Here is a 24,455-nt window from a genome sequence, read left to right as displayed (position 1 = left end):
GTGCCCTAATTATTGGGGCGTGCAAGGTAGCGGGAGGCTCCCAGCTGTTCATGGCAAGGGCTGTCCTTGTGTGTCTCCTTGTTTTTGAGGGTGCCTCTGGGCACCACTGGAGCTGTGGTGCTCTGAAATGTCAGTGAAGACTGGGGAGGGGAGCGAGTCGGGCTGTCAAGGAGCTGACAGAATGGATAAGAGTGTCTCCTCCTCCTCTGCAGCCTGCTGGTGCCCAAGCCCCTGCCCTTGCTGCTGCCTTCAGCCGGAGATGTGGGTGCTGAGAACGGCTGAAAGTCAGACCCATCACTTCTAGTTTAGGGCAGTGTCTCTGCCTACCCACTGGCGATGAGTTTCGTGCGAAGGCGGCAGCCCAGGTCTGTTGGAGAAAATGCTGGGTCATGTCCTTCATCTGCCTGTCAAAGCCCCCTGGTGGGTAGGGGAGCAGGCAGGGACCTCTGGACCAGCAGCTGAGAAGGATGTTTGCTAAAGGATGCTAATGAAGCAGTTCAGGTTTTGGGTGCTGATAGACACTGATGCTGGGAGAAGGGGACCTTGGTCTGCCCCTATTCAAGACTTGTTTTCCTCTTTGAGGGACTGCACAAGCTGCAAAGCTGAGAAGCCTTTAAGGTTACTGATCTGAAACTGTTCTTGGCTGAAATCCTTGAGCATCCCTGCTGGGTGCCCCACAAACATTGTAAGTGCAGGATTTGGGGAGTCATGGGCAGGGAGGAAAAATGCATGGATGCTCTTCAGCTCCAAGCTTCAAATTAATGGAGGTACCAGTCTGATTTGGACTGATTTCTCCCTACTAGCTTCATATCTCTGTTGTGTGGCTTCATCTACACATGCCCAGTCAAAAACCAGCTGTACCCTTATTTGTGTTTTCTGTGTGCTTTTTTTGACATAACTAAAGCGCTGCCATCAAGGGCTACGAGGAACTTCTTTAAACAGAAGATGCCCAAGGGTGGGGGTGGATGAAAAGATGAGAAAATTGTGAGGAGAGGAACTGCAGTCAGGACTGTGCACATCTCTCCTGCATCTTGCTCTGAGTCGCTCAGCCAGGGCAGCTCTGTGGATATCAGAGGTGTTAATGGAAAATCGGGGATGAAAGTGCTCGCTGCAGGTTTGTCAACGCTTTTCATTAATTCATCCAGTTAATTTTGCCGTGTCTGGAAAGATTCCGTGTGTGGATAGAGACATTCTTGAATGAAGTGTGATGGGGGTGCATGGAGGACAGTGTTGAAGTCAGTTGAACTTACCCTAAATCCCCAAGGATTACGGAAGAAGCCGGGACATGCAGTGTGACATTACAGTGTCCCCATATTTAGGTGATAGGCAGCAATTCATTTACAGATTTCAGGAGCTTCAGGACAGGCCATGACCTGACTGTCTGCAGTCCCTGGGGGCTGTACCAGAGTCTGGTGCTGCTCACCAGGTGCTGCTGCTGGATGGTCCCCACTGAGATGCCCCACTCTGTGTCATTGCAGGCTCTCGGCTGGAATCTGTTGACTCACAGTGCTGAGTCACCTGGTGAACTAGGCTCTGTAAATAACCACGGGCACCAAGGAGTAGAAAGTGCTGCTTCACAGTTGGAGCAGAGGCTCTGGGGGCAGGCAGAGAGATGCTTTTCTTTCTCTAAGCCTCCCTGAGCTCTGTGCATGGTGCTGACAGGTATCCTGCTGACAGCCCACACACCCAAGGGCAGGTTGCTGGCAGAGGGCTTGGGTGCCCTGTGCTGTGGGTTCCCTGGTCACACCTATAGGTTTGTGCCCAGTAATTGTGTCCTGTTGCCGGTGATCTCTTTGTCTCCGTGCCTGCACTGAGGGCTGAGCTCCTTCTGCAGTCCCAGGAGGGACCAAGCTCCTCAGTGAGGCTGAGTCAGAGCTGGTCTTGTTCCTGGGCTGAGTGACCCAGAGAAAGACTTTGTCCCTCTGCAGCAGCTGGGCTGGGAGCCTGAGTTTAGCACTTGGCAGCAGCTGATCTCAGTGCCTGGGGTCAGGGTGAGCACTCCTCTGCCTTTCCATGGTGCATCTCCCATGCCAGGCTTTGCTCCAGCTGCTTGCCCTCTTTGGCTTCCCAGGAACCTGAATGACATCATTCCCCACCATGTATCCATGCATTGACTCCATCCATAGGCTATGGCCTTGTCATCCTGGAGGGAGGGAGGCTGTGATGTGCCACCACTGTGGGCAAAGCCTTGCTCTGAAACCCTGGTTGGGGTGGGCAGAAGGGCTGCAGGGCAGGATGGGGCCAGGGAGCTCATGTGACCTGCCATGAGAAGTCATCCATAGCCTGTGTCTTCTGGAGACTAAAGAGGTGCTGCCCAGGTTTGTACCAGACTTGATTACATCTCTTTGTCCTTCAACAGGGAAGTTAGAAAAGCCTCAGTCTGTTTGTGCCTGTTTTATTGAGGCTTGTCAGGCAGCAGCAGGAGGGATCTCTGTACAACACTGCCCCATTGAGCTGTGGTGTAAAAGTTGTTGGAAATGTGTTGGAGAAAGTGAAGATCAGAGGTGGAGGGAGGCTCAGTACATTCAGCTTTCCTTGGTTCCTTACATTAGGCACTTGCAGGATTTTTCTCTGGGTACATAAGTGACATTTAATTAAAAATAATCCTTATGTACAGTGGCAGTGATGGCACACAGTGATTCAGGGGGAAATGCTGTTTCCACAGTTCTCTGAAACTTCTAAAATGGCAAAATCCGTGTTGTTCTCAGTCCCTTTTTAGTCTCCCTGACTCTTACTCACTTCCTTTTGGATTTTTCTGCTGCTCAGATTCGTATCAGTTTCTAGATTAGGGGAAAGCTTTCATTTCAAACCCACATTCTCCCTTTGCTGTGACCTGTGCTATTGCAGGTGCTGGGGCACTGTTGGAAATTGCCCTGTGGTGGAGGGTCTGTTCCCAGTGCTCCCAAGGCCCAGAGGAGGCTCTTATCAGCTCTCCTCTCCATCAGGCACACAGAGCAAGCTCAAAACACAGGTTTAGATGTAATGTATTTTCCCAAAGAATGCTGAGGAAACAAGTGATGGTGGGGCTCTGATGCTGAGGGACTGTCCTGGGAACATCCAGAAGCTGAGATGCATATTCCATCCATCCTGGGTAAAAATTAATTGTTGGCTCATTAACTTTGAACAGCGAGGCTTGTTTGGGAGGTATCTCACCCTGCCTGGATTGCCTCACACAGGCTGATGTCCACCAGGAGATGAAATCAGCAGCAGGAGTTGTTTCTCCACACCCTTAAGAGCATGTTTTGGATAGTCTGTGTGAGCTTGTGATCAGACTTATCATACTTGAACTGTCCCAGCAATGTTTCGAGTCAGAACTAAGGGATTTTTAATGTCAAAGATACCCAGAGGAAGTGAAAGGAGAAGCAAAGTGTTCTGCAGGAGATTCTCTGCTGGCTTTAATTTTGTCGCAGCAAAACAGACCTGGGTTTTAGCATGGTGCACCACAGCATTTATGATGACTGGAATTGGGTTTTTTTTAAAGTTTTTTGGGTTTTTTTTCTTAGGAATCGTGGCTAGTGCAACTACATTTGTTCAGCTTAGCTGTTATCTCCTCAGTAACTTCACTTCTCATGATTACAGTATATACAGAAATTGTAATTGAATCTTATGGATAGCTGGTTTGACCTGCAGATATGTATTATACCTGGCTGACTACAAAGGTCAGCCTGGCTGAGGCCCTGTCTGAAAGCTGTTCTGTCCACTTGTAAGTAATAGCTGCAGAATGAGTGCAGCAAAATACAGGGTTTGGGGTTTTTTTTCCTCCTTTATGCTTGCCGGTGGTTTAGAGCGTTTGTCTTCCTCAGAGGTAGCCTATGTGGAAGGAAGAGCATTAATAAAGTTTATAGGAAGCATTTTATGAACTGTAGTGTAGCTGTAAAAGGTAAGGCAATGCATTTAAAGTGTGTCCCAGCCTCACCTCCCCTGCGGCCCTCGTGAGCCGCGAGGGTGTGAGGAGGCTCCGCGCTCCCAGAGTCACCTCCCAGAGTCACCGTTGACTCAAATCACCCTCCTTGTAAAAATACTAATGGATTTTCAACCTCTGGGTGCCAGGTATTTTGTTTATAGGCACTCGAGGAAGCTCAGAGATGCACCTTCCTGCAGCTGCTTCTGTCGAGCGGTGAGCGTGGTCCTCAGTGGGACGAGTGGGGTCGTGCCAGTGAGGTGCCCCCCACGTCGGCTCTACTCGCATAAATTCCGAGCACTTTAGGGCATTGTGGTCTTGGTGGCCAGGGGGTGGGCAGCAAGGACATGAGCTGCCTCCTAGATACACCTCCGAGCAGGAGAGCGGGCTTTGGGAAGCGGCGGAGTCTCCGATCACTCGTTAACGTGTCCCTGTCATCTTCCGTGAAACCCTCGCTCAGGGCCACGCGTGGTTTGAGGTGGCAAGCGAGCAGTGAACGTGAAGAATGGGACGTGACAGGAGGTTTGACTCGATCACGAACACCCGGCTTGGGGATGGTGAGAATCTGGGGGGAAAATTGCTTTAGTTGCAAAACGGTTGCACGCACAGTGACCGCTCCCGGAGCTGCCGCGTCTAGACAGGAAATACGGAAAAGCAGGTTGTGTCACTTAAATGTGATGTCTGAACCTGTTAGTTTGAAACGTATTCTGGAATAAAAATTATGCAAAATTAAATTAGTGTGACCTTGCTTTGCATTCGGAGGCGGAATATGCCCATCTTGTAAAGCCTAGTGCATTTATAACACTTCCCCTGGGGAAAATTAAAGAGAGAAATGGAATGAGGTCTCCTCTAATTGAAAAGTGACAATGATTAGGAAGCCAAATACAAAATGTGTTGAGTATTTTTTTTCTTGTTTTGTTGTGTGTGTGTTTTTAAGAATACCAGTAGAATTATAAATTATGTGCTTTGCAGTTTGGCTTGTTTTTCATTCCCCGAAGGCTTTTTATTAGCATAGCAGCTGAATTGCACTTGTATAATAATGTATTAACTCAAACTTTGGGTTTTTAATGATCTTTCTTCATTAGTTTGACTGAGCTGCTTGGATAAAATCTTACTGAGTATATCCAGCTTTTCAGTGTGTTGGGTTTGTTTTTCCCTTCTGCAAATGAAGCCCATGAAGACAAGTTAAAACAGAGGGAGAGTTGGCAGAAACTTTGGTGCCTCGAGTGGGAATGAGTCTCTTGAAACTTGAAAAGCACAAATTGAGTGTGTGGGCCTTTTTTTGGTTTGGTTTGACTTTTATTTTATTTTTTTCCAAAGACCAGATTGGGCAACATGAGTGTTCTTGGGATTAAAGCTCATCTCTGCATATGGGATGGGTTTGCTCCTGGGCATGGCGAGGCTGGGCTGCTCCTCACAGCCTGGGCTTGGGATAGAGATGGGGCAGGAGGAACATCCCTGCTGGAAAGCAGAGTCCCCTTTGTTCTGGTACTCATCCTGTGCCTTCCTATTGCACCTGTTGGCAAGTGTTTTGTAATACTTCAGTTACAGGAGTCCCAAAGCACTGAAGGCTCAATGGGGGTGGACGAGACGCAGGCGTGTTGTTCTAAACCCTGATGGAATTTCCACCCTTTCTTCTGCTTCAGGCTCTTCTGGTTCTATGTCTATATGTGTGTGTGGGGAGCCTGGTTTAGGTCATTTGTAAGTGACACATCTTGTGTATGTTCCCTCCTTGGAAGGAATTAGGGCAGCACTTCCTGATGGCCAAAACTTCACCTGGGTCACCAAAGTACCAGGACCAATTTAGCAAGGTTTGGTTCATTTAAGGGACCTCTCATCCTAGGAAAGGAACTTTCCTTTACAACTACTTTAGTCTTGTTTTTCTTCAGAAATACCTTTTTTAACAGAAAAGGAAGTTTTCCATCACTGGCTCCATTTATATTTTTTCTTGTGTTTTCTTACCGTGGCCAAAGCACATGGTGCATTTGAGGCTGAAGTGACTCATCTTCCTAAAAACTTCTGGGTTTCTTTTTTCTTTTTTTTGTTTAGTTTTTTCTTTTCCATAATGAATTCTGAAAAAAAAAAGGGCTCTGCACCCAGGCTGGGTGGCTGCTCTGCAGCATGTGAGTTGTGTTTAGAAGAAATGAGCTCTTGTTTGAGCCAGTTTCTCCAGCACAAGGCACCACTGGCAGCTCTTGGGTCCGGTTGCCTGTCATTCCCAAGGGTCAGCTGTGCTGCTTTGGGACTGGATCAAATGGTTGGGAATCTGGGGGTTTTTTATCCATGTTCTTCCTCTCACAGTGGCGTGGGGCACCTTGCTGGGGTTGCTGTGAAAGACCCAGAGCTTATCCTTTAAGATGAAAGGCATTTTCAAGGCAAAAATCCTTTTGCAGCGTTTGGCTTTTAATCCCTCTCTCCCCACCCCGTGTGCATCCTTCAGGTGTAGAGGAGCTGTGTTTTAGGGGTGCTCCAAGTCCCTCACTCGAAATGCCAGATAAGGCTCCTGCTTTCAAGGCATAATTCTGCTTTCTGCAGGCAGTGGGCAGTGGCAGAAATAGCTGCTGTTTAGCAGAAAGAGCTCCAAGGTAACTGGCAGTGCTCACCACCTGGACTGTTTTCTTGACATTTATTTGCTTTTACTGGCACTCAAATGCCACCTGTCAGGAGAAAACTTTCCACAAAAAAAATAAAAAATAGTAAATTTGCCTGACTCAGCAGAAGCCACCCCAGCTGGTGTGAGTGGTGTGATGCTGCCCTTGGAGGTCTGCTGGGCCTTGCCATGTATATACAAACATATACGTGTGTGTCTGTATAGATTAAATACAGATGGCAGCATCCACGATAGCTTAGGGCACAGCTTCCCTAAACTGGATTTTATAGCTGTCCCTACTGAGAAGCAAACAAAGTGTAAATCCCCAGAACTATTAAATGTTGCTGGTCTGACCCCTCCTTTATGTTGGGCAGTGGAGTTGCTGCTGCCCAGCCCTGGGCACTGTTGGCACGAGGGGGTTTGGGGGGAAGTGGCTGAGTGGTTTGAGGATGGCAGGTATTCCCTGGCTGCCAAATGCATGGAAATAACGACCCAGGGAGTGCTACGTTTGCCTCTAGTACTCAATTTTCCTAAGCCTCAGAGAGGTGTGAGGAATTATTTCCTTAGGAAATTTTAGGAGTGGCTTCTTACTGCCTCCTGCCAAGTGTCTGCAGAGTTAACCAGATAGTCTGTTGTTTGCTTGTTCTTGTTTGTTTGGAGGGGTTTTGGCAGCTTTCCTTTATGCCAGTTCAAGCCACTCAAGCTGCCACTGTCAGGTGGCCGAGCCCCGAGCCCAGGGAAATCTGGAGCTCCGGGATGTGGCCCCCATGGGCAGACACATCACACCCATCTGGCGTCTCACCGAAAAGCAGGAGGTCTGCCTGCCTGCTTCCTGTGGTGGATGGGCAGCGATGGAGAGAAGGGGGCTGCCAGTGCCTGCTGTGCTGTGCCATCCCCTGGGCTCCCACTGTGATGCCCCTGACAGAGGGGACGTGTGCCTGGTGCAGGAATGTGCCGAGGAGGACTCCAGTCCGGTTCTCCCTGGAGGAAGGAGTGGTGGCGATGGGAAGAGAATTGAAGAAATTTAGCTTGCATTCAGCTAAATGGTTTCATTAGGATGAATTATGCTGGTTCATGACTATGTGGCCCCGAGTGAGACACTGGGATGCTCCTGGTTTTGTACCTGGCAGTGGGGATATCTAGCACACTGCAGCCAGGAGAGCTTTGGGAAGTCTGGTCTGTGTTGTAGCCTGGAAACACTGCTTTGTAGATCTTAAAGATACCTCCTAGAGATCCTTCTGTGACAGTGAAAAAGTGAATTAATGAGGTTTTTATTAAGTAAGTAGCTGTGCTCAAAGCACACAGAGCCCACGTAGGCACGTGTGAGAGCTTTAAGGGGAAGGATGAGCAGAGTCATCGCGTCTCGGCCACATTAGTTATTCTTGTGCTCAATGAATTGTTGCTTTTCCTGATGGCTCAAAGTCTGTCTGTCTCTCTCTTGCAGCGGAGTTGGAGTTTGTACAGATAATCATAATCGTGGTGGTGATGATGGTGATGGTGGTGGTGATCACGTGTCTGCTGAACCACTACAAACTCTCTGCGCGATCCTTCATCAGCCGGCACAGCCAGGGCAGGCGGCGAGACGAGAACCTCTCATCAGTAAGTCACACCCTACTCTTCCAGCCACCAATGCCAGATCATGTTTGGCCTTGGCATTGTCTGTCTCTCAGTTATTGGGGGTGGGGGAGCCCTTCAGGGGTGCCTTTAGGGTTCTCTATGTGCTAAGTTACGGACAGCCATAGCATCTGCTTTTGCCCTGGGCTTTGCAATTTGGATTTTACATCAGTAAAGTAACTGCACAAGGCTGTTCTTGGCATGTCCTGTTCCTGAAACCACCACGTACCCTCAGCTGGTTGGGGTTCATATGCCTTGTTTCAGCAGCCCCAGGCTATTGAGTTCTTTGACTCCAGTCCGTCTCAAATGACTATATAAAAATTTATTGCCTACCTTGCAGAGAATAGGAAATCCTGACAGACTTGCTCCAGTTTTCACCGCTGTTGGTGGTAGAAGGGCCAGAAAACACTTGTCAGCCAGACAAGCAGAAATCTCTCCAAGGGGGTGCACGAGAGGTTCTCTGTAACCCAGGCTCCCTGCCTTATAAAAGCCTGAGGAGAAACATGTTAATTGTACCTCTGACAGGGATTAGAGGGGAAACCTCTCCAGCCTCGAGGCAGATATTGGTTCATGCAGTTTTCTCAAATGCAGTGGCTCAGAGAGACTTAGAAGGATGTACGAAGAAAAGACATCACATTTTCTTGGAGGACAGTGTTTAATTCACAGCTGCCTCCCTGGCTCTGTCTTCAGCGCAGGGGTATCTTGTACTGAGACTTATTTTATTTTTTAGCCTTCACCCTGAAGGGCTCTCTGAAGGTCACTGCTCCATGCCCCCTCCTTTGCAGGGTCCCAGGGCAGGCTGCTGTGGGGTGGTCTGCGTGGGGCAGTGCTCCTTGAATCAAATCTGTACTCGCTGCAGGAAAAACAATCAAATACTGGGATTGCCTGCTTTTTTGTTTTCTTCTATTTTTCCACTTTCTTTTTTTTTTTTTTTTTTTTCCTGAGGGAGATACCTAACATCTTTTACTGAACCAGCCTTCAGCACAGTGCAGTTGAAGGCTGCCCAGGGCTGTCCCTCATAGCTGCTCGTTTTGTCACACACCACACGTGGCAGACGAAGGTCCCTTATCAGTTGCTTTGTGCCGACTGAGGAAGATTCCCCTTGGGAAGGAGAGCTTTGCCAACCCCAAGCTCAGTTAACTCACCCTTTATCCCGTGGGCTGTGGAGCACATCTGCAGAGAGCACGAGTGTGAGCCCAGCTTGAGGATGTCTGTCCTGCTGCAGTGGGATTCAAAGTGCTGGGAATGCTTGATCCCACCTGATCCCACATTAAACCAGCTGGTGGGAGGCTGGAGATCGTTCAGACACCTCCCTGCTTTGGGGATCAGAGCTAAACTCCCTGCAGGCATCCTGGCTTCTCTGGGGGTCACTGAAATCTTATGTTCCTCTTACCATCCTGTGCACATCCAGCAGTGGCAAAGTGTGGGCACCTGAGCACGTGAGTTATTAAAAATAGCAGAAACATTGTTTTCCCGTTTTCAGATATTTTTTTTTTTTACTGTTTTATCGTGTCCAGAATGTTTTACTTGAACAATGCCAAGTGTTTCATTTTATGTTTTCAAGGCAAAATTCACATCAAGCCCTCTTTATTTTAATACGCTAACTTCTGTTTTCTTAAGTGGCCTGTTTTTATTTTCTTTAAAAAGATGAAAGAAGGCTAGCATGGAAAGAGAAGAGAAAATCACATGGAGATTGGCCAAAAATTTCAGGTTGAATGAAAAACGGACTGTTTAAAAAAATAATTCTTTTTGCCTTTTATTCTTTTTTTTCCTTTCTAATTTTTTGAATTTTACCAGGCTGACATTTTCAGCCATTTTTTGGCCCAGCTCTGTTATTTACTCAGCTTTCAGACACATCAGTGATTTAACGGCTTTTTGGCAGAGTTTTACCTCTGTGCCTCTGCTTGACCTCAGTGAGGATGTGGAGTCTTCAAAACCTTTTTTTAGATCTAAGGAGAGAAATAGGAATGTGGAATTTTAGTGGGGTTTTTCCCCTCTTTAGGACTATTCCCCATCTCCCTGCCCTGTCCATGCTGTGTGTGCAGCGTTGTTGGAGTGGCAGCAGAGGTTCCCTGTGGCCCAAGCAGCTTCCTGATGGGATGGAGAAGCACCTCATGTGCTAATGAGTGGGAATCTCATTACAGTGGGATCCAGTATAATAAAGATCTTAACGGCAGCACCTTTCAGGCTCAGCACAGTGTGCCTTTTAGCAGAAAACAGCTCCAGTCTGAAGGAGGGCTGGGTGTTGGCAGGCAGAGGCCACTCAGGGCTGGATACTGGTTTATGTAATCCATTAAACTTGCGCTGAACTGGTGTTGGGCTTTTTAAATCCCAAACTTCATTTTGGTGTCGTGACCGCAGACGGGCACTGGAGCTGCATTCACGCTTTTCATCTTCTGAAATATTAAAGCAGTTCATCCCGTGGTCAGGAGGATGCTCGGTCTGCCGGAGTTGTCCTTTTTTGTTGCTGTAGCTCAAAAATTACAGCTGAAGGAGAAATTAATTTCCCTAAAGGTTTTTTTTTTTTTTGTTAATGCGGTTCTCGCTGGCAAGCAGTTCTTGTATTACCTCATGTGTTTCTCCATCACTGTTCCCGCTGTACTCAAACTCTGTCTCCTTATAACAAGTAACTTTACTTTTCCAGAACTAAGAGTATTTAAGAAATGCTACTGAAAACTATTTTTTGCAGTCAGAATGACACTGTCCCTGCACCTTTGGAACAGTGGTATCCCACTCCCCCAGGAAAAAGTGGTTTAACTGCAGTTTCCAAGCATATCTTTGTCCCCCAAAATGGAAAATATGAGTCCCTCTGAAGGCTCAGAAGCTTAATTTGCACCATGCAGCTTTACAGAGAAAATTCTCTGACATTACTAAAACAAGCAGTTCTATAAAAGTGGAAGATTGATTTCTCTAAAAAGAAATTAAAAAGTAATTTTAGGTTCTGCAGCAAGTCCTGGAATACTTGCGGAGGCTTTTACAGCTCTATTGCTTACCAGACAGCAGGATCTCAGCTTTCATTTCAGAAAACCATGGCATTCTAGACTGTTCATTGTTGAGATGGATTCAAGTCCTAAATATTCTGAAAATCAGAGGTGAGTGAGGAGAGCCCCGAGGACAAGGGTTCCAGTGGTGACCCTCCCGCTGGGGCAGCACAGTTGTGCCTGGTTTGGTGGGGCTGTGGAGCCATCCCAGGGCCAAAGTGAAGGCTAAAAGTATGTATGTGTTCTGTCCCTGAGGCTTTCCCCTCCTCTGATTACTGATTTCCAGCAATTTTAATCCCACCGTGGAGTTTTTAGGAGAGCTGAGCCATTCCCCAGGTGGGCTCATGGCAGTGTGTCGGTGGAGGGGAGTGAGCGTGTCCGGGTCAGGCTCTGGAGTCCTGGCAGAGGTGGTTGGTAACAGCTGCAGAGATCCAGCTCCTATAGAAAACAGATCTCCTGTCTGCTCCTTATGTCTCTGAGGATCCCATTTTAGTGCTGTTTGTACTGGTTTGCTGCTCTTGCATCCATGTGTTGCCCAGAGCATCATTCCTGGACCTCATCTGTACAAACAGATGAGTTGGTGTGTGAGCCAGAGCTTTGCTTCCAAACACCTGGATGGGATATTGGTGCAGACTCTGGGTGCTTGGGGGTAGGGGATGTTGTGTACATACCCTCCCAATTGCCTGCCGGTGGGGTGTCCCAGCTGAGCACAGCAATGCTCCACACACCGCCGGGATGCAGCCACCCTCATGGGCACTGGCTGACATCACTCCCAGGAAAGGGGGAAGCAGATGGGATATTGCCATGGCACTGCCCACTGCCAAGTTAAATATAAAACATCTAGCAGAAGGCAGCGGGGTACTCACTGCTCAGGAAGTCTGCCACGGGGGCATGGCAAAGTAAACACAATTTTTGGAGTGCTTCCTGCTCCTGCCTGCTGCTTTGGCGTCCTTTGGGATGAGGTGAAAATCTGGCACTGCATGTGGTGGCACTGGCAGTCCTCCTCCCTGTGCCCTTTGGTGTCAGTGCCATGGCTGAGCAGGGAGTCAGAGGCAAGGATTTGGTCTGTGGTAGATGCAGTTCCCCATGGATCTTTTAGCTGCTGGGGGAGTTTGATTGGAGCCTGTCCCTGCAGGCAAGAAATCCATGTAAAGTGGACCAGACTAAACAGTCGATGCCTGTGTAAACAGTTGCATGTTGGAATCTCAAGGTCTGTAGGAAACACGGGGAAGGGCGGTCGCTCAGCCAGCACATTCCACAGCTGTGGCCAGGGAAGGTGCCGGTACTGGGTATTGTGGAACTTTACCTCTGCTCCGAGGAGGTGCTCCTAAAAAATACCAAGAAGGGGGAAGATTCCAGGCCATCTCATTTCCATATAAATCACTGTTTTCCTTGCACTGGCACCAGGACTGCCTTGAGGTTTATGTGCAGAGCTGAGCTTGAAAAACAGGAACCTGATAGATTCTGTCCATATCTGATACCATGTGCGATACCATAGGAGAAAATATATTCCAAAGTTGGGGAAGATAAGAAAAAGGGAGGGCAGGGGGATAAAACGGGTGGTTTCTCTGCAGATTTTAGCACAGTGCTGGTGCCGTGTTTTGGGCTGTCAGTGCATGTTGCAGGGGGGTGTTGAGGTTCCTGTCACGGCACTGGGGTCTGGCACTGCCCACGGGGACACCCTGGCTCTGTCAGGAGGGGGATTGGAGATGCTGCCATGGCTGCAAGGGAATACAGCAACCTGTTCCCTTGTGTGTTGCATCCTGGGATGAGGCCAGATGTGCTTCACAGCTGGATGAGGTCCAGGGAGGATCAGACAAGCAAAATCCCTTCTGACTTTATCAGGGAAGGGGTGCCCCTGGTGTTGTGGTACCACTACAGCTTTTCACAGGGTGTCGGGGGGCACGGGGCTGCCTGGACCCCCCCACCATTAGAGAAATATGTGTTCTCATAGCAGGAAGGTGTGTGGTTTGCTCACCAGGAGGGCCCTGCTGCATAGGCTTTGAGTGGGACACTTAAAGGGATAAAGGGGGTTTCTTTTTTCCCTTGGCATTTTTTTTCCACTGTTGGTAAATACTTCTGCCTGTGCCTGACTTGCTAGTGCCAGAACTGGAGATTCACCTGCAAGGAACTGAGAAGTGCCAGCTATTCTAGGTTATAATTACAAGCCTTCTGGCTGTTTTCCTCCAGCCCTGCCTGCCAGAGGGATGTTGCTATATGTGAATATTAGCAATATTTAAATATTTCGGTCCCTAAGGCAAAAGTGTCTGGGGTGAACTGTGTATACTCAAAGTATCACCAGCAGATGGGAAGAACCTTTGTTTGTTTGTTTTGATCATGAATTGTAAACTAATCTCAGGGTTTGGGGGAAACTGTGGCTTTATCATGCCTGGGGTTGTTGGCACCGGTGTTTGGGTTGCAGGATCAGGGTGATATTTGCAGTGTAAGGAAACCTCTACACCTCAATCCCTCAGTCTGTTTTAAGCCAAGGACCACTTATCATTTTGTGGAAAAAATACTCTGGAACCATCCGCTTGCTACAGATTTCTATTTTTTAAGCCAAATCAAAATTAGGCTTAACATTTGGGTCTTTGCTTATTATCTTTATTTTCCTATGATTTCCTTGATTGTGTGCATCAGAATGTGGGTGTGAGGGGGTTTTTTTTGGTTTGTTTTTTTTTTTCAATCTTGTCATTATTTCACGGAGCATTTTCTGATGTCTTGTGAATCACCCACGGCTCATGGATCACAAATTGAAAAATACTCCTCTGGCATGTTTGAACCAGGGAAAGAACCATGCTGGGTGTGTGGGGGCGGGAGGGGGGAAGTCTGCAAACGGGAGAGAGGGTTGTTTGCTGGTGTCGTTCTCATCATTCATTCTGCAAATGATCTATTAAATAGAAATGGAGGTGAAAATGGAGGGAAATTTTGGTCAGAAGGGGTGTTTTCAGTGGTAATACCTTAGCATGTACCTCTGTGATACCCAGCATATATGATCATAGTGAATTCATAAAATCATAGAATCAGCCGGGTTGGAAAAGACCTCTGAGATCATCAAACCCAACCCTTGATCCACTACCACCGTGGTTACCAGACCATGGCACTAAGTGCCACATCCAGTCTCATCTTAAAAACCTCCAGGGATGGAGAATCCACCACTTCCCTGGGCAGCCCATTCTGATGTCTGATTACCCTCTCTGTATCCTCTGGTCACGTGCTGTGTGTTGCTGCAGGAACTTGTTGGCGGCAGCAGCAGCATCTTACCTGGGCTCTGGGGTGAGACCTGGCACGAGCTGTTTGCAGAGGGAGCTTTAACCCACCCTGGCAGTCAGACTCACTGTGCCCTCTCTTCTCCTTTCCAATGCAGGAGGGAAGCCTGTGGCCTTCGGAAAGCACCGTGTCGGGGAACGGAATAACAGAGGTGAGGGCGATGCGGGCGCCGCTGCCTCTCCCGCCGTCCCGTGCCGCAGCGTCTCACACTCCTCGCCCTCTCTCTCTTTCTCCCTTCCAGCAGCAAATCTACACCCCGAGGCCCAGCGACCGCCTGGCAGTGCCATCCTTCCTGCAGAGGGACCGCTTCAACCGGTTCCAGCCCACCTACCCCTACATGCAGCACGAGATCGACCTGCCGCCCACCATCTCGCTGTCGGACGGCGAGGAGCCCCCCCCGTACCAGGGACCCTGCACGCTGCAGCTGCGCGACCCCGAGCAGCAAATGGAGCTCAACAGAGAGTCGGTGCGGGCCCCCCCCAACAGAACCATCTTCGACAGTGACTTGATAGATAACTCGGTGTACGGGGGGCCGTGCCCCCCCAGCAGTAACTCTGGCATCAGCGCGACCTGCTATGGGAGCAATGGCAGGATGGAGGGACCGCCCCCGACCTACAGCGAGGTCATCGGGCACTACCCGGGGTCCACGTTTTACCAGCACCAGCAGAACAACAACGGGATGCCCCCCATCTTGGAGGGCAGCAGACTCCATCACTCACAGATCAATGGCCTTGAGAGCACAACGGCGTGGAACAAAGAGAAAGAGAAACAAAAAGGGCACCCCTTTTAAAAAAAAAAAAAAAAGAAGAAGAAAAAAGGCAAAAAAAAAAAAAGGCAAGAAAGTAAATGAAACACTCTGCACTTCTCATTAAAAGAAAAAGGAGAGAGAGAGTTGAGGAAGATGAGCAAAGAAAAAAAAAAAAAGCCCTTCCCCATCTCTCAGTGTATAAATATTTACTTGTTATGTCTGGTCTGAATGCACAAGCCTACCAAGCTTGCAAAAACATTTCTTTATTGAGCTGTGTCTAGACGTTTAAAAAGGAAAAAAAAAAATCAACTGTAGTCCTTTTTTTTTTTTTTTGTTTTGTTTCTAGTTGGGCTGTGTGTGACTGCTTTTTTTTTTGTTTGATATTTCACTTATCTTTAAAAACAAAATATTTGCACAAAAACCATTTTGTTTAAAGATCTGCAATATAAATATATAAATATATATTAAAAATAAGAGAAAGTGTATGTGTAAGGAGCAGGAGTATTTTTGTATTAGAAGAGGCCTATTCAAAAAAAAAAAAAGTTGTTTTCTGAACTAGAAGAAAAATGGCAATTTTTTGAGTGCCAACTCAAAAAGCGTGTATTACATTGTAAAAAAACAAAAAACAAAAAAAAAATCAAAAGCAGGGGTTTAGAGTTATTTATATAAATGTTGAAATTTTGCACTATTTTTTAATATAAATATGTCAGTGCTTGTGTTGGTCAAAGCCTCTATCATGTCTACCATGAACCTGTTAAGGGATCTATGTCGAAGTGAAGAACAAAGTAGCTGGAAGGGGAGGAGGATCACTGGAGTGGAGCTGCCAGCCCTGGGAGGAGCGGTGAGCGAGATGCAGCTTATGGAAATCCTGAATTTCCAGAGTCCCTGCGTGTGGCCGCCGACAGCCACGGCTTTATACATTCCCTACAAAGCAAGAGGAGTTGGTGTGTGTCTGTATGTCATCTGGTAGGATTATTGGAGTAACAAGGTAAAATGAAAACTCCCTGCTTCCCAGAGTCAGGAATGACTGAAGCAGGCCAAAATTACTTGATTTTTTTCTTTTTTTTTTTTTTTTTTTTTTTTTTTTAATCTTTTTTTGACAACCTCTAACTTTTTGGAGGGGGGAGGGTGGTTGGGATGAGAATAAACTTCTGTGTCTGAAGGAACAAAGTGTTTTTTGGTTTATTTCTTTCAATGTTCAACTGAAGGGCCCTGTTGGAGCCCAAGTGGTGGTTGTGGAAGTTGGTGTGAGTCACTGGTAACGCACCCACCGGCTGCCTTTCAGCTGGATTTAAATGTCTCCTTGAAAGGACGAGCTGAAAAGTGTGGTGGTGGTGAACATCATTTTCATTTTGTATCAGCCTCCCAAACCTCTGTTTGGGATAAGCAGGCGCAGCCGTGTCTCGCAGCTCTGCCGTCCCTGGTCATCCTGATTTTTTTTTTTACATTATCATCCCATTATTATCCCAGCTAAAGAGGCACCGGGTACAGTAGATGGAAATGAATCTGCTCCTGTGATGATGTATTAATTAAAGGCTACAGAAATATGCTTAAGGCTTTAGAAGCAACCCCCCCTTCCCTCCTCTGAAATGTCCCTCACCCCACGGTCCCACCTGCCCTCCCGCCGCCGGGTGTTGTGCGTCGTTTAATTTATCTTGGTTTCGGAAGCATTTTTTTTTTGTCTTACGATGCTCTTGTTTACATTTTATATCGTGTAGGTGTCTGGTAGGTGTGTTGCCCTCGCGGTGAATTCGTACGTGACGGAGCGAGCGAGTGGGAAACCTGAGAGAGTGAGGGAGAGGAGGCAAAAAGGGAAAAATCCCACTGTGGGTCCCGTCTCTCCGAGCGCGAGGAAGGGTCGGTAGGGAAACCACAGAGAGCGAAGGTTTTACAAGGGGGTGTGATTTGATTTTTTTCTGCAGGATGCTATCTAGTAGAGTGACATAAATGAAAGATATAAAGGCAATAACTATTGTTTTTAAGCAACTTTTCTATTACTTGAAAACGAAAACGAACCTAACCATGAGAACGGTTTTGAAGTTCTGACCATTTGAACAATATTTATATATATTTTAAAGAAGATGATGAATAGCTGAACTTGAAGTTTGATCATTGTTTTTTTGCTTTTTTTTTTTATTTCTGCCTAGAAATAGTCCTGTACCTTCTCAATATTTCAAACTGCTTTTCCACAGCTCTTGAAATCTTCATAGCTTTACAGTCATGTAACCTAAATTTTGATGACCTAAAAAGAAAAAAAAAGCCACAAAAAAAAAAAAAAAAAGGAACGCAAAGGAAATAAATCTAGTTTGTCATGAAAGGTACAAAACTGATGAATTTGTACGAGTTTTTAAAATGTATCTTTCCTTTATGTAACATGTCTATTTAGTGCCTTATTAAAGAAACAGTAACCCTCCCTTTTTAGAGAGGGGAAAGCAAAATCATCCTTAGTGTCACGAGTAACCAGCGTCTGGTCTCTTGCTCCTTTGGACCTTGCATTCACTTTTCCAGTCCCTTTTTTTCCCGGAGCAGCTCCCTGTGCCTGGCCACGCCGGCTGCTCCCTCGGCCGCTGCTCTGCTCCGACTGTTCTTAGGGAACTTGAACACGTTTATGCACATTATCCTACCCAGGGAGGTAGGAATCTGTGGTGGATATTGTAAATGAGATACCAACCAAAAGAGAAACCGAAATATAATATCTACTGCCCTCTTGAGCCAAAATGCGTGAATAGTGTTGTTGGGGTTGGGTGTTTGTGTTTTGTTTTTGTTTTGGGTTTGTTTTTTTTTTGGGGGGGTGGTGTGGTTGTTCAGTGATCTGAACTAGTTTGTTTGCTATAAAAAAAAAAAATACGGTTACCTCAGCAGATTTTGGGTGGAATATGCATCACACGTTTAAAACTGAGCAGTGAGTAAGGAGGTGGCGTGGGGACCAGAGGTTGTTAGGTAACAGGATTGTCTTGTCACAGGGTGTCACCTGGACACCAAACCCCGTGGAAAAGTCAGGGAAGTGGGCAGGGGCTGGACAGGCACGGAGGGGTAGTGGAAGAGGGTCTGAAGATGCAGTGCAATTGAACCCAGCTTTCATGCTTGGAAGTCCTCAAAATTTCAACCAATTCTCTTTTTTTTATTTCTCCCTCCCCAATCCACTCCCAGCGTGAGCTTTTACTTCTCAAGCGTCACCCCGAGCTCTGCAGTTGAGTGATCAGTTTGTTGAGTTCCTGGGTCCAGTTTCATTTACCTCTTTCTCTGGTTTGGGGAACTTAATGAGTGTGAAACGGGGTGGCTCATCAACACCAAATTTGTGTTGCAAACGATGCCTTTCAGCCCATCCATGCACAAAACCCAAGCTGCCACCTTTCCCCAGGCCATTGCAGCCCTGGTGAGGGGGAGCCCCAGGTCCCAGGCAGCGGGTGAAGCTCCTTGATGGAGCCAAGTTGTCACCTTTTGTCTTTCTTCTGTCCATCCCTCTCTTTGCATTCCCAAGAACTGTGTATTTCAAGTGCAGATAACCAGGTCTTGGGCTCAGATCAACTCCAAGTTCTGAGTGGGTGTTGAGAAATAATGGTCTGTTCTTTTTTTTTATTATTATTGTTGTTATTGTTATTATTATTACTATTTAATGTTACTTTTTGCCTCGGGGTCCATTTCTTCCCAATTCCCACGTCCCATATTGCCACCAAGGCAGGGAATTTGCTTTGCACACCCTTGCTGATTGTCCCGTTCCCTCTGGCCTTGGTGCAGCTCAGCAGAGAGCGGTGCTAGAGCTGGGCTGTGGCCCTGCTCCACAGGTGTCTTGCAGCTTCCAGCAGAGAGATTCAGGCCCCTTAGGAGTGATTCATTTTTAAGTAAATACAGAAAAAAACAAGGCACTGCTAATGCTTAGCAACCTCGTGTCCTACCCTGCCTTTTTGTTTGGAGTTTTAAGTCACGTTAGCTTTAAAAGGGGTTGTTCATCTTGCAGAGTTTCTTAGCTTACAGTACGGCAAACAGCATCCTTAAAGTGCCCCCAAATCTTAATGGCCTGGAATGGGAACGTGGCTTTGTCAATCTGGATGGGGAGGAAGGATGGGTTTCATTTGGGGCTGACACTGGTAAAACACGTGTTCCCTTCACAACCCTTGATTTCACCAGTTTGAGGATTCAGCTTTACTAATCCAGTGTGTTGTTTCCATAAGTGTTACAAAATTCATTCTGTCTTAAGTGGGGGTCTAAGGATATCCCATTGCTTTCTGGAGAATCACCCTTTTGTGTGTGTATTGAACTATGAAATTGCACTAACTGCTATATTAAAAAATAAATAAAGAAAAGCCCAACGTTTTTACTAAGGATCGGGAAAAGACTGAATCAGATGTGTAGCATTAACAGTGCTAGGCCAGAACAGGATGAATTTTTAATCTCTTCTGTCTCTGTACCACTCAGAGATTTTCTGTGTACAACACAAAGTTACAAAAAAAAACAAAAAGAAGTTTTCCAGAAACCATGCTTCAAATTTTTGCTGTACTATAGAAGCTCATGAAGGACAACATTAAAGTCCTAATTTGCCTGCCTTATAGACACATTTCATTGTATTAATATTTTCTTAAACTTCCAGTTGCATTGCGTTGGCTTTGGAGTTTGTTATAGGCAGTCCTGTATCCTGAGTTCTGTTCAATTTAAACTTATGTAAACTATTGACAGCACATGCAATGCAGTACTTATCTATATTTTGCTGTTTTAGTATGAATATGTACTCTGATGCCAATTTACAAAAATCTGTTGTAAACGCTTCTTGTGTACCAGTAACTGATAGTGGCAATTATATGTCATTCTAAAAGCTGCAATACTTATACAATAAATTTTACAATACTTTGGAAAATTTGCCTTCACCTTTTGCTTTGTTACCCCCCACCCAAAAAAAAAAAAAAAAAAACCACCAAGAGTTTGTCAACACAATGTAATTTCAAAAGCTCTTCCTGTTTTCTTTTGGGATGTTGGAAAATGAACTTGCTCAGTTTTGGGTATTTGTATGGGTTTCCCACTTTCCTTGTTCTGAACAACCACCCAGCCTCTGTATTGCCCCCCCCGTGTTCCCCCTGAAGCTGTAGCTGGTTCCTGGTGTATTTGCATGCTCGGTCCGTGTGTGCCTGTGTGCGTGTACAGCTCTGTTTCCTTTTGAGTAGATCAGGTGGCGCAGCTTTAATTCCCAGAAGAAGCATTCCCGGTTTGCACCAATATGTCCAACACTCGCGGTCCTGCCTTTTCAGCCAAGAACGTCACTGATGGTCAGAAGGTCTTAACTTGAATAACGTCAATCAACAAGAACTGCGTAGATTGACTCAAATCCTAAGCACAGATAATTCGTGTGACTCTTTTCCTTTCTGAGACTGTGGTCAAATTGCAGTGATCACATTAAAGTGATTGAAAACTTGACTGTTTGCAGGGCGTTTTCTTTTGTGTGTCTGAAGGATGGATGTCCTGTAGATTCACCCGGACCTTGGGTTCCCTCTTGGGATTAAGGAATGTGTATTCATTAATCCCTGGACTTTGAGGGTCACCAGCTCTTCCCAAGCCCTTGGTCTCCCCAGCCCTTCTCTCTGGATGATCATAAATCTGTGTTTCGGGTGGCAGCACTGTTGGAAGTGGCCCCTGGCTTTGACAAGCAGCTCCTCCAGCTGCTTTGGATGGGCAAGGGGTGGACACTTGGCTTTAATGTGGGCACAAGGAGCTCCTGTGGGCTTCAGCAGGAGGCTGCAGTGCTCTGCCTGGACAGTTAACTTGCAACACAGCCCCGGGCTGGTGGCCAGTTGGGAAAATACCACTGGTTATGACTGAAAGCAGCTTAATTGCAGCCCAGGGAGGAGAACCCCAAATCCAACCCTCCGGCTCTGATTCCTGAACTGTGCTACTCGCCTCCCACTTGTGGTTTATTTTGTGGGATTCCTGGTGTCCATTGCTGCTGGAGAGATGACCCAGGGTGATGCAGTGCTGGAAAGCAGCTGGCCTTGGCTGGAACACTTTTCCCCATGGTAGGAAGTCAGATGTTTTTAGTGCTGTGCTGATGCCAAGGGGCCCCAACGTTGGCTTGAGGGGCTCCAAAGCATTTTTCCCATCTCATGTGCAAAAAAAACCCAAAACACTAAATGTCTGAGAGCAGGCAATGCCCCTACACCAACCTCAGGATCACAAATATCCAAGTGGGATACATCCACCTTGCTCCAGGCACAGCGAAGCAGGGAAAGAACAAGGTTTGGTTTGAATCACTGTTTCGAAACGACATTTTTCATTTTTGGATTCACAGCTGAAACCAACATCTTCCCACAGAAAATGGGAACTCAGCTGACACCACATTTTCCAAAAGGGAATTTTTTTTAAATGACAAGGAAAAAAAAAAAAAGGCAAGTTCAACCCGTGCAGTGCGTGGGAACGGGCAGAGAGATGCTGTTACTAAGCTACCTTTCCGCAGCTAATGAGGTGATCTGGGGACGCTGCAGCAGCAGCACTGATTGGCAAATGATTATTTTTAACTTTTTTTTTTTTTTTTTTTTGCAACTCAATGGAAGAAACAACTTTGTGACTTTTGGAAACCCCAGGTGGCAAAGCCTTTGATTTTAAACAGATTTCTCTGCTGCAAATTGAACAGGACTTAAGAAACGGGGTTCAGATTTTCCCTCTGCTTCCAGCCTCGGAGCCCTTTTTGCAGCTCTTGTGGCCTTACCTGGTGTGCTTGCTGGAAGGTGCAAATTCCAACTTCAAAGAATCTAAATTGCACAAAAGCACACCTTTTTTTGCTTTCTGTCTCCATATTTTGTCTGCTTGTCCTAACCCAAACTCTGCATTGCTCTCCTTGTCCATCCTTTGCCTGCATTTAATCTGGTTTGTGCCTGGAGGGCACAGAGCAAACCCCCTCCGTGCCGGGGCTTGTTCAGCTCCAGTCCTGGTGCTCAGGGTTCATCCCACCAACGATTCTTGGGATGGCTTGGGGTGCTTTGAGGTGGGAAACCTGGAGTCAACCTCTTGCTTTTTAATCTGCTCAGGCTGCATTTCCCACAGGTTGATTTGTTGGAGTTTTTTTCTCCATGCTGGCCCCAAAGGCTCTGTGCAGGCAGAGCCCTGTCTCAGCACCGAGGGAGGGGAAGCCTTGACCAGGGGCAGAAACTCTCAGTAAAGTGACTGGAAACAGATTCTCCCTCATGGCAAGTGCTCCAGTGAAGGGTTTCAGTGAGATTTATTAAGAAATCAACGTGCTCTCACAGGAATGCTGATGTTGACTCTTCCGTCTCTAAGGGGAATTTACTCCAAACGCTTGCTGCTATCCTTTTTTTTTTTTCTTTAAAAAAAGTCTAGAAAATCCCACTGCTTTGGCATAAAGCAGGACTGTGTAACAGTGTTAGGAGCAAAAGCAAAGGACCAGGCAGGAGAAAAGAGGAAATAATTCCTGCCTTGTGCTCCTAGACATGATCAGGCTGGAAAAGCACTGCCCAAGATATCCTTCATTTAAGGTATGATGGGGGCAAAATTGCTTCCCTCTTTCCCTTTCCCCTTGCTCAGGAGCCCTGCCGAAAGCTCACCCCTGTCCTTGGAACCCAGTGCAGGAAGATTCAGAATTTTTCTTGGTGAGTGGGCAGGTGGGGACAGGCAGGGACAGGCAGGCAGCTGGCCCAGATGGGTTTTTTGTCCCAGGTGGGAACAATCTTACCATGGCCCAGGAGGCAAATTTAAGCAGCTCCAGGGAGGGTGGTGGTTTCCTCTGGGGTTTTCTCTGCTCTGCTGCTGAGTAGGAGCTACAGGAGTTTTTGCAGAGGGTGTTTCCTGACCACCCTCTGTAGCTGCATGAGACAGGACTGGGTTTTGATTTAGTGATGTCCCAGGTTTCTGAAGCTGCCTGAGTGATGCGAAGGAAGGATAAACCTGAAACAGCAGCCACCTCTTTATGAGGTGAGATTGGGATTTATGGCATTTTTATGGCTACCCAAAACTGGCTTTCAGGCTGTCCTGGAGCCACACGCTGCCAGAGCTGTATGTGTGCTTTTTCTTCCTCTGTGGCTGGAAGTACATTGATTGTGGCAGCTCCAGGGCCTCCTCCCTGTCTGCCTTCTTCCTGGGGAACATGACCTGCTGCTCTCAGAGTGAGTGGGGCTTGCTGCTTGCTGGAGAGCATCCCTGTGTTGCCCAGCAGGTCAGGTTGGTGGCTGCACACCTTCTGAGCTTCCTCCCCCTGTCTGCACATGGAGAGCCTGTTGTCAGGTAAGACTGAAAAGTGCAGAAATGAAATTTAGAGCTCTGGCTGACCAGACTGATGGCTCTGGACTAGGCAGAGGAGAGATGACATGAGGCACTCAATGCAGTGCACTTGGGGTGGGGTTTGCAATGCAGAAACGTGGGGGAGCGTTGACTGCTGGTCAGGATCCATTAGTTGTCAGCTCCCGGTGGGTGTTCGTTCCCCCCTCGTGCAATCCTGACTCTTGGTTCAAATGCACATGGTTGCCTTAGGATTGATTGTTAGCAGCAGCAATAAATCACAATCCCAGCAGCCAGTGGTGAGTTTTGGATGCCAGTCAAAATGCAGCTCCTTGGAGTATTTATCTCTGCGAAGGCAGGGAACCTGGACATTGAACAATTAGATCAACGTGGCTCTGTGAAGCTGCATTTGATTAAGAGAGTAACTCTGCAGGACAAAGCTATTGCTTGGTGTTGCTGTGCATTGCTAATGAGCAGCCTGGCTTTAAAAACACAGAGGCTGGAAATGTGAGTAAAAAGCACCTCCATGCACCGCTCTCCAAGCAACACCCTGGACCAGGGCAGGTGGGGCTGCAGTAGGATCCCACTTTCTCCTTTCTGGGCCAGTTAGGATGGGTAAGAATTAGGCATCCAAAACACTTCAGCTCTAAAATAGTCATGCAAGCACGCAGTCCTGCAAGACCAACCCCTTCAGGGTGCTCTCAGGAGGGTCTGTGTGGGTCTGGGTAATCAGCAGAGCTGATGTGAGTGTGAGGAGGGAGCTGGGTTAGGTTTTAACTTGGGATCAGTGCACACCAGTGGCTTTGCCTGGGAAGAAGATGAGCTGTAAGCACATCATCACTTCAGACAACTTCTTAATGTGCACACACAGATCTATTTTTTGTTCCTTGAATCTCAACCTCAGGCTGTGCAAGGTTCAGATGAGCAGAACCAGGTTAAAAAACAAATGCTGAATGACCCTCATGGGCCTGACTGCCCATCTCATCTCTATTTTGCTCTCGAGAGCTGCTGTTTCCCTCTGCTCTGCTGAGCAGGTCTGTCAATTTTCCGTTCTGAGGAGGTTCTCAAGGAGCCTGGCCCTGATGCCCTGCCTCCCTGCTCCCAGGGCAGCTCTTCCATGGGCATGGAGAAGCCTGA

The 24,455-nt window shown here is 47.1% G+C and overlaps 1 protein-coding gene across 4 annotated transcripts in view; it reads left to right on the top strand.

The window, feature by feature from the left end:
• PMEPA1 (prostate transmembrane protein, androgen induced 1) overlaps positions 1-19,956 on the top strand; it is a 49,488-nt gene extending 29,532 nt beyond the window's left edge. Inside the window, exons 1-4 of one of the 4 annotated variants that reach the window (XM_032705086.1) lie at positions 7,746-7,769; positions 7,936-8,090; positions 14,454-14,507; positions 14,598-15,146. In XM_032705086.1, coding sequence (XP_032560977.1) covers positions 7,754-7,769; positions 7,936-8,090; positions 14,454-14,507; positions 14,598-15,146 — 774 coding nt within the window. In that variant the 5' untranslated portion in view covers positions 7,746-7,753. Of the gene's footprint in view, positions 1-7,745; positions 7,770-7,935; positions 8,091-14,453; positions 14,508-14,597 lie in introns of those variants that run through there. The other 3 variants (XM_032705084.1, XM_032705083.1, XM_032705085.1) reach the window with 3 other exon arrangements.
• Positions 19,957-24,455: the final 4,499 nt, after the last annotated feature.

Source organism: Chiroxiphia lanceolata, chromosome 17, assembly GCF_009829145.1.
Source record: "Chiroxiphia lanceolata isolate bChiLan1 chromosome 17, bChiLan1.pri, whole genome shotgun sequence".
NCBI classification, from domain to species: domain Eukaryota; kingdom Metazoa; phylum Chordata; class Aves; order Passeriformes; family Pipridae; genus Chiroxiphia; species Chiroxiphia lanceolata.
This window is presented reverse-complemented; position numbering and strand designations above follow the sequence as displayed.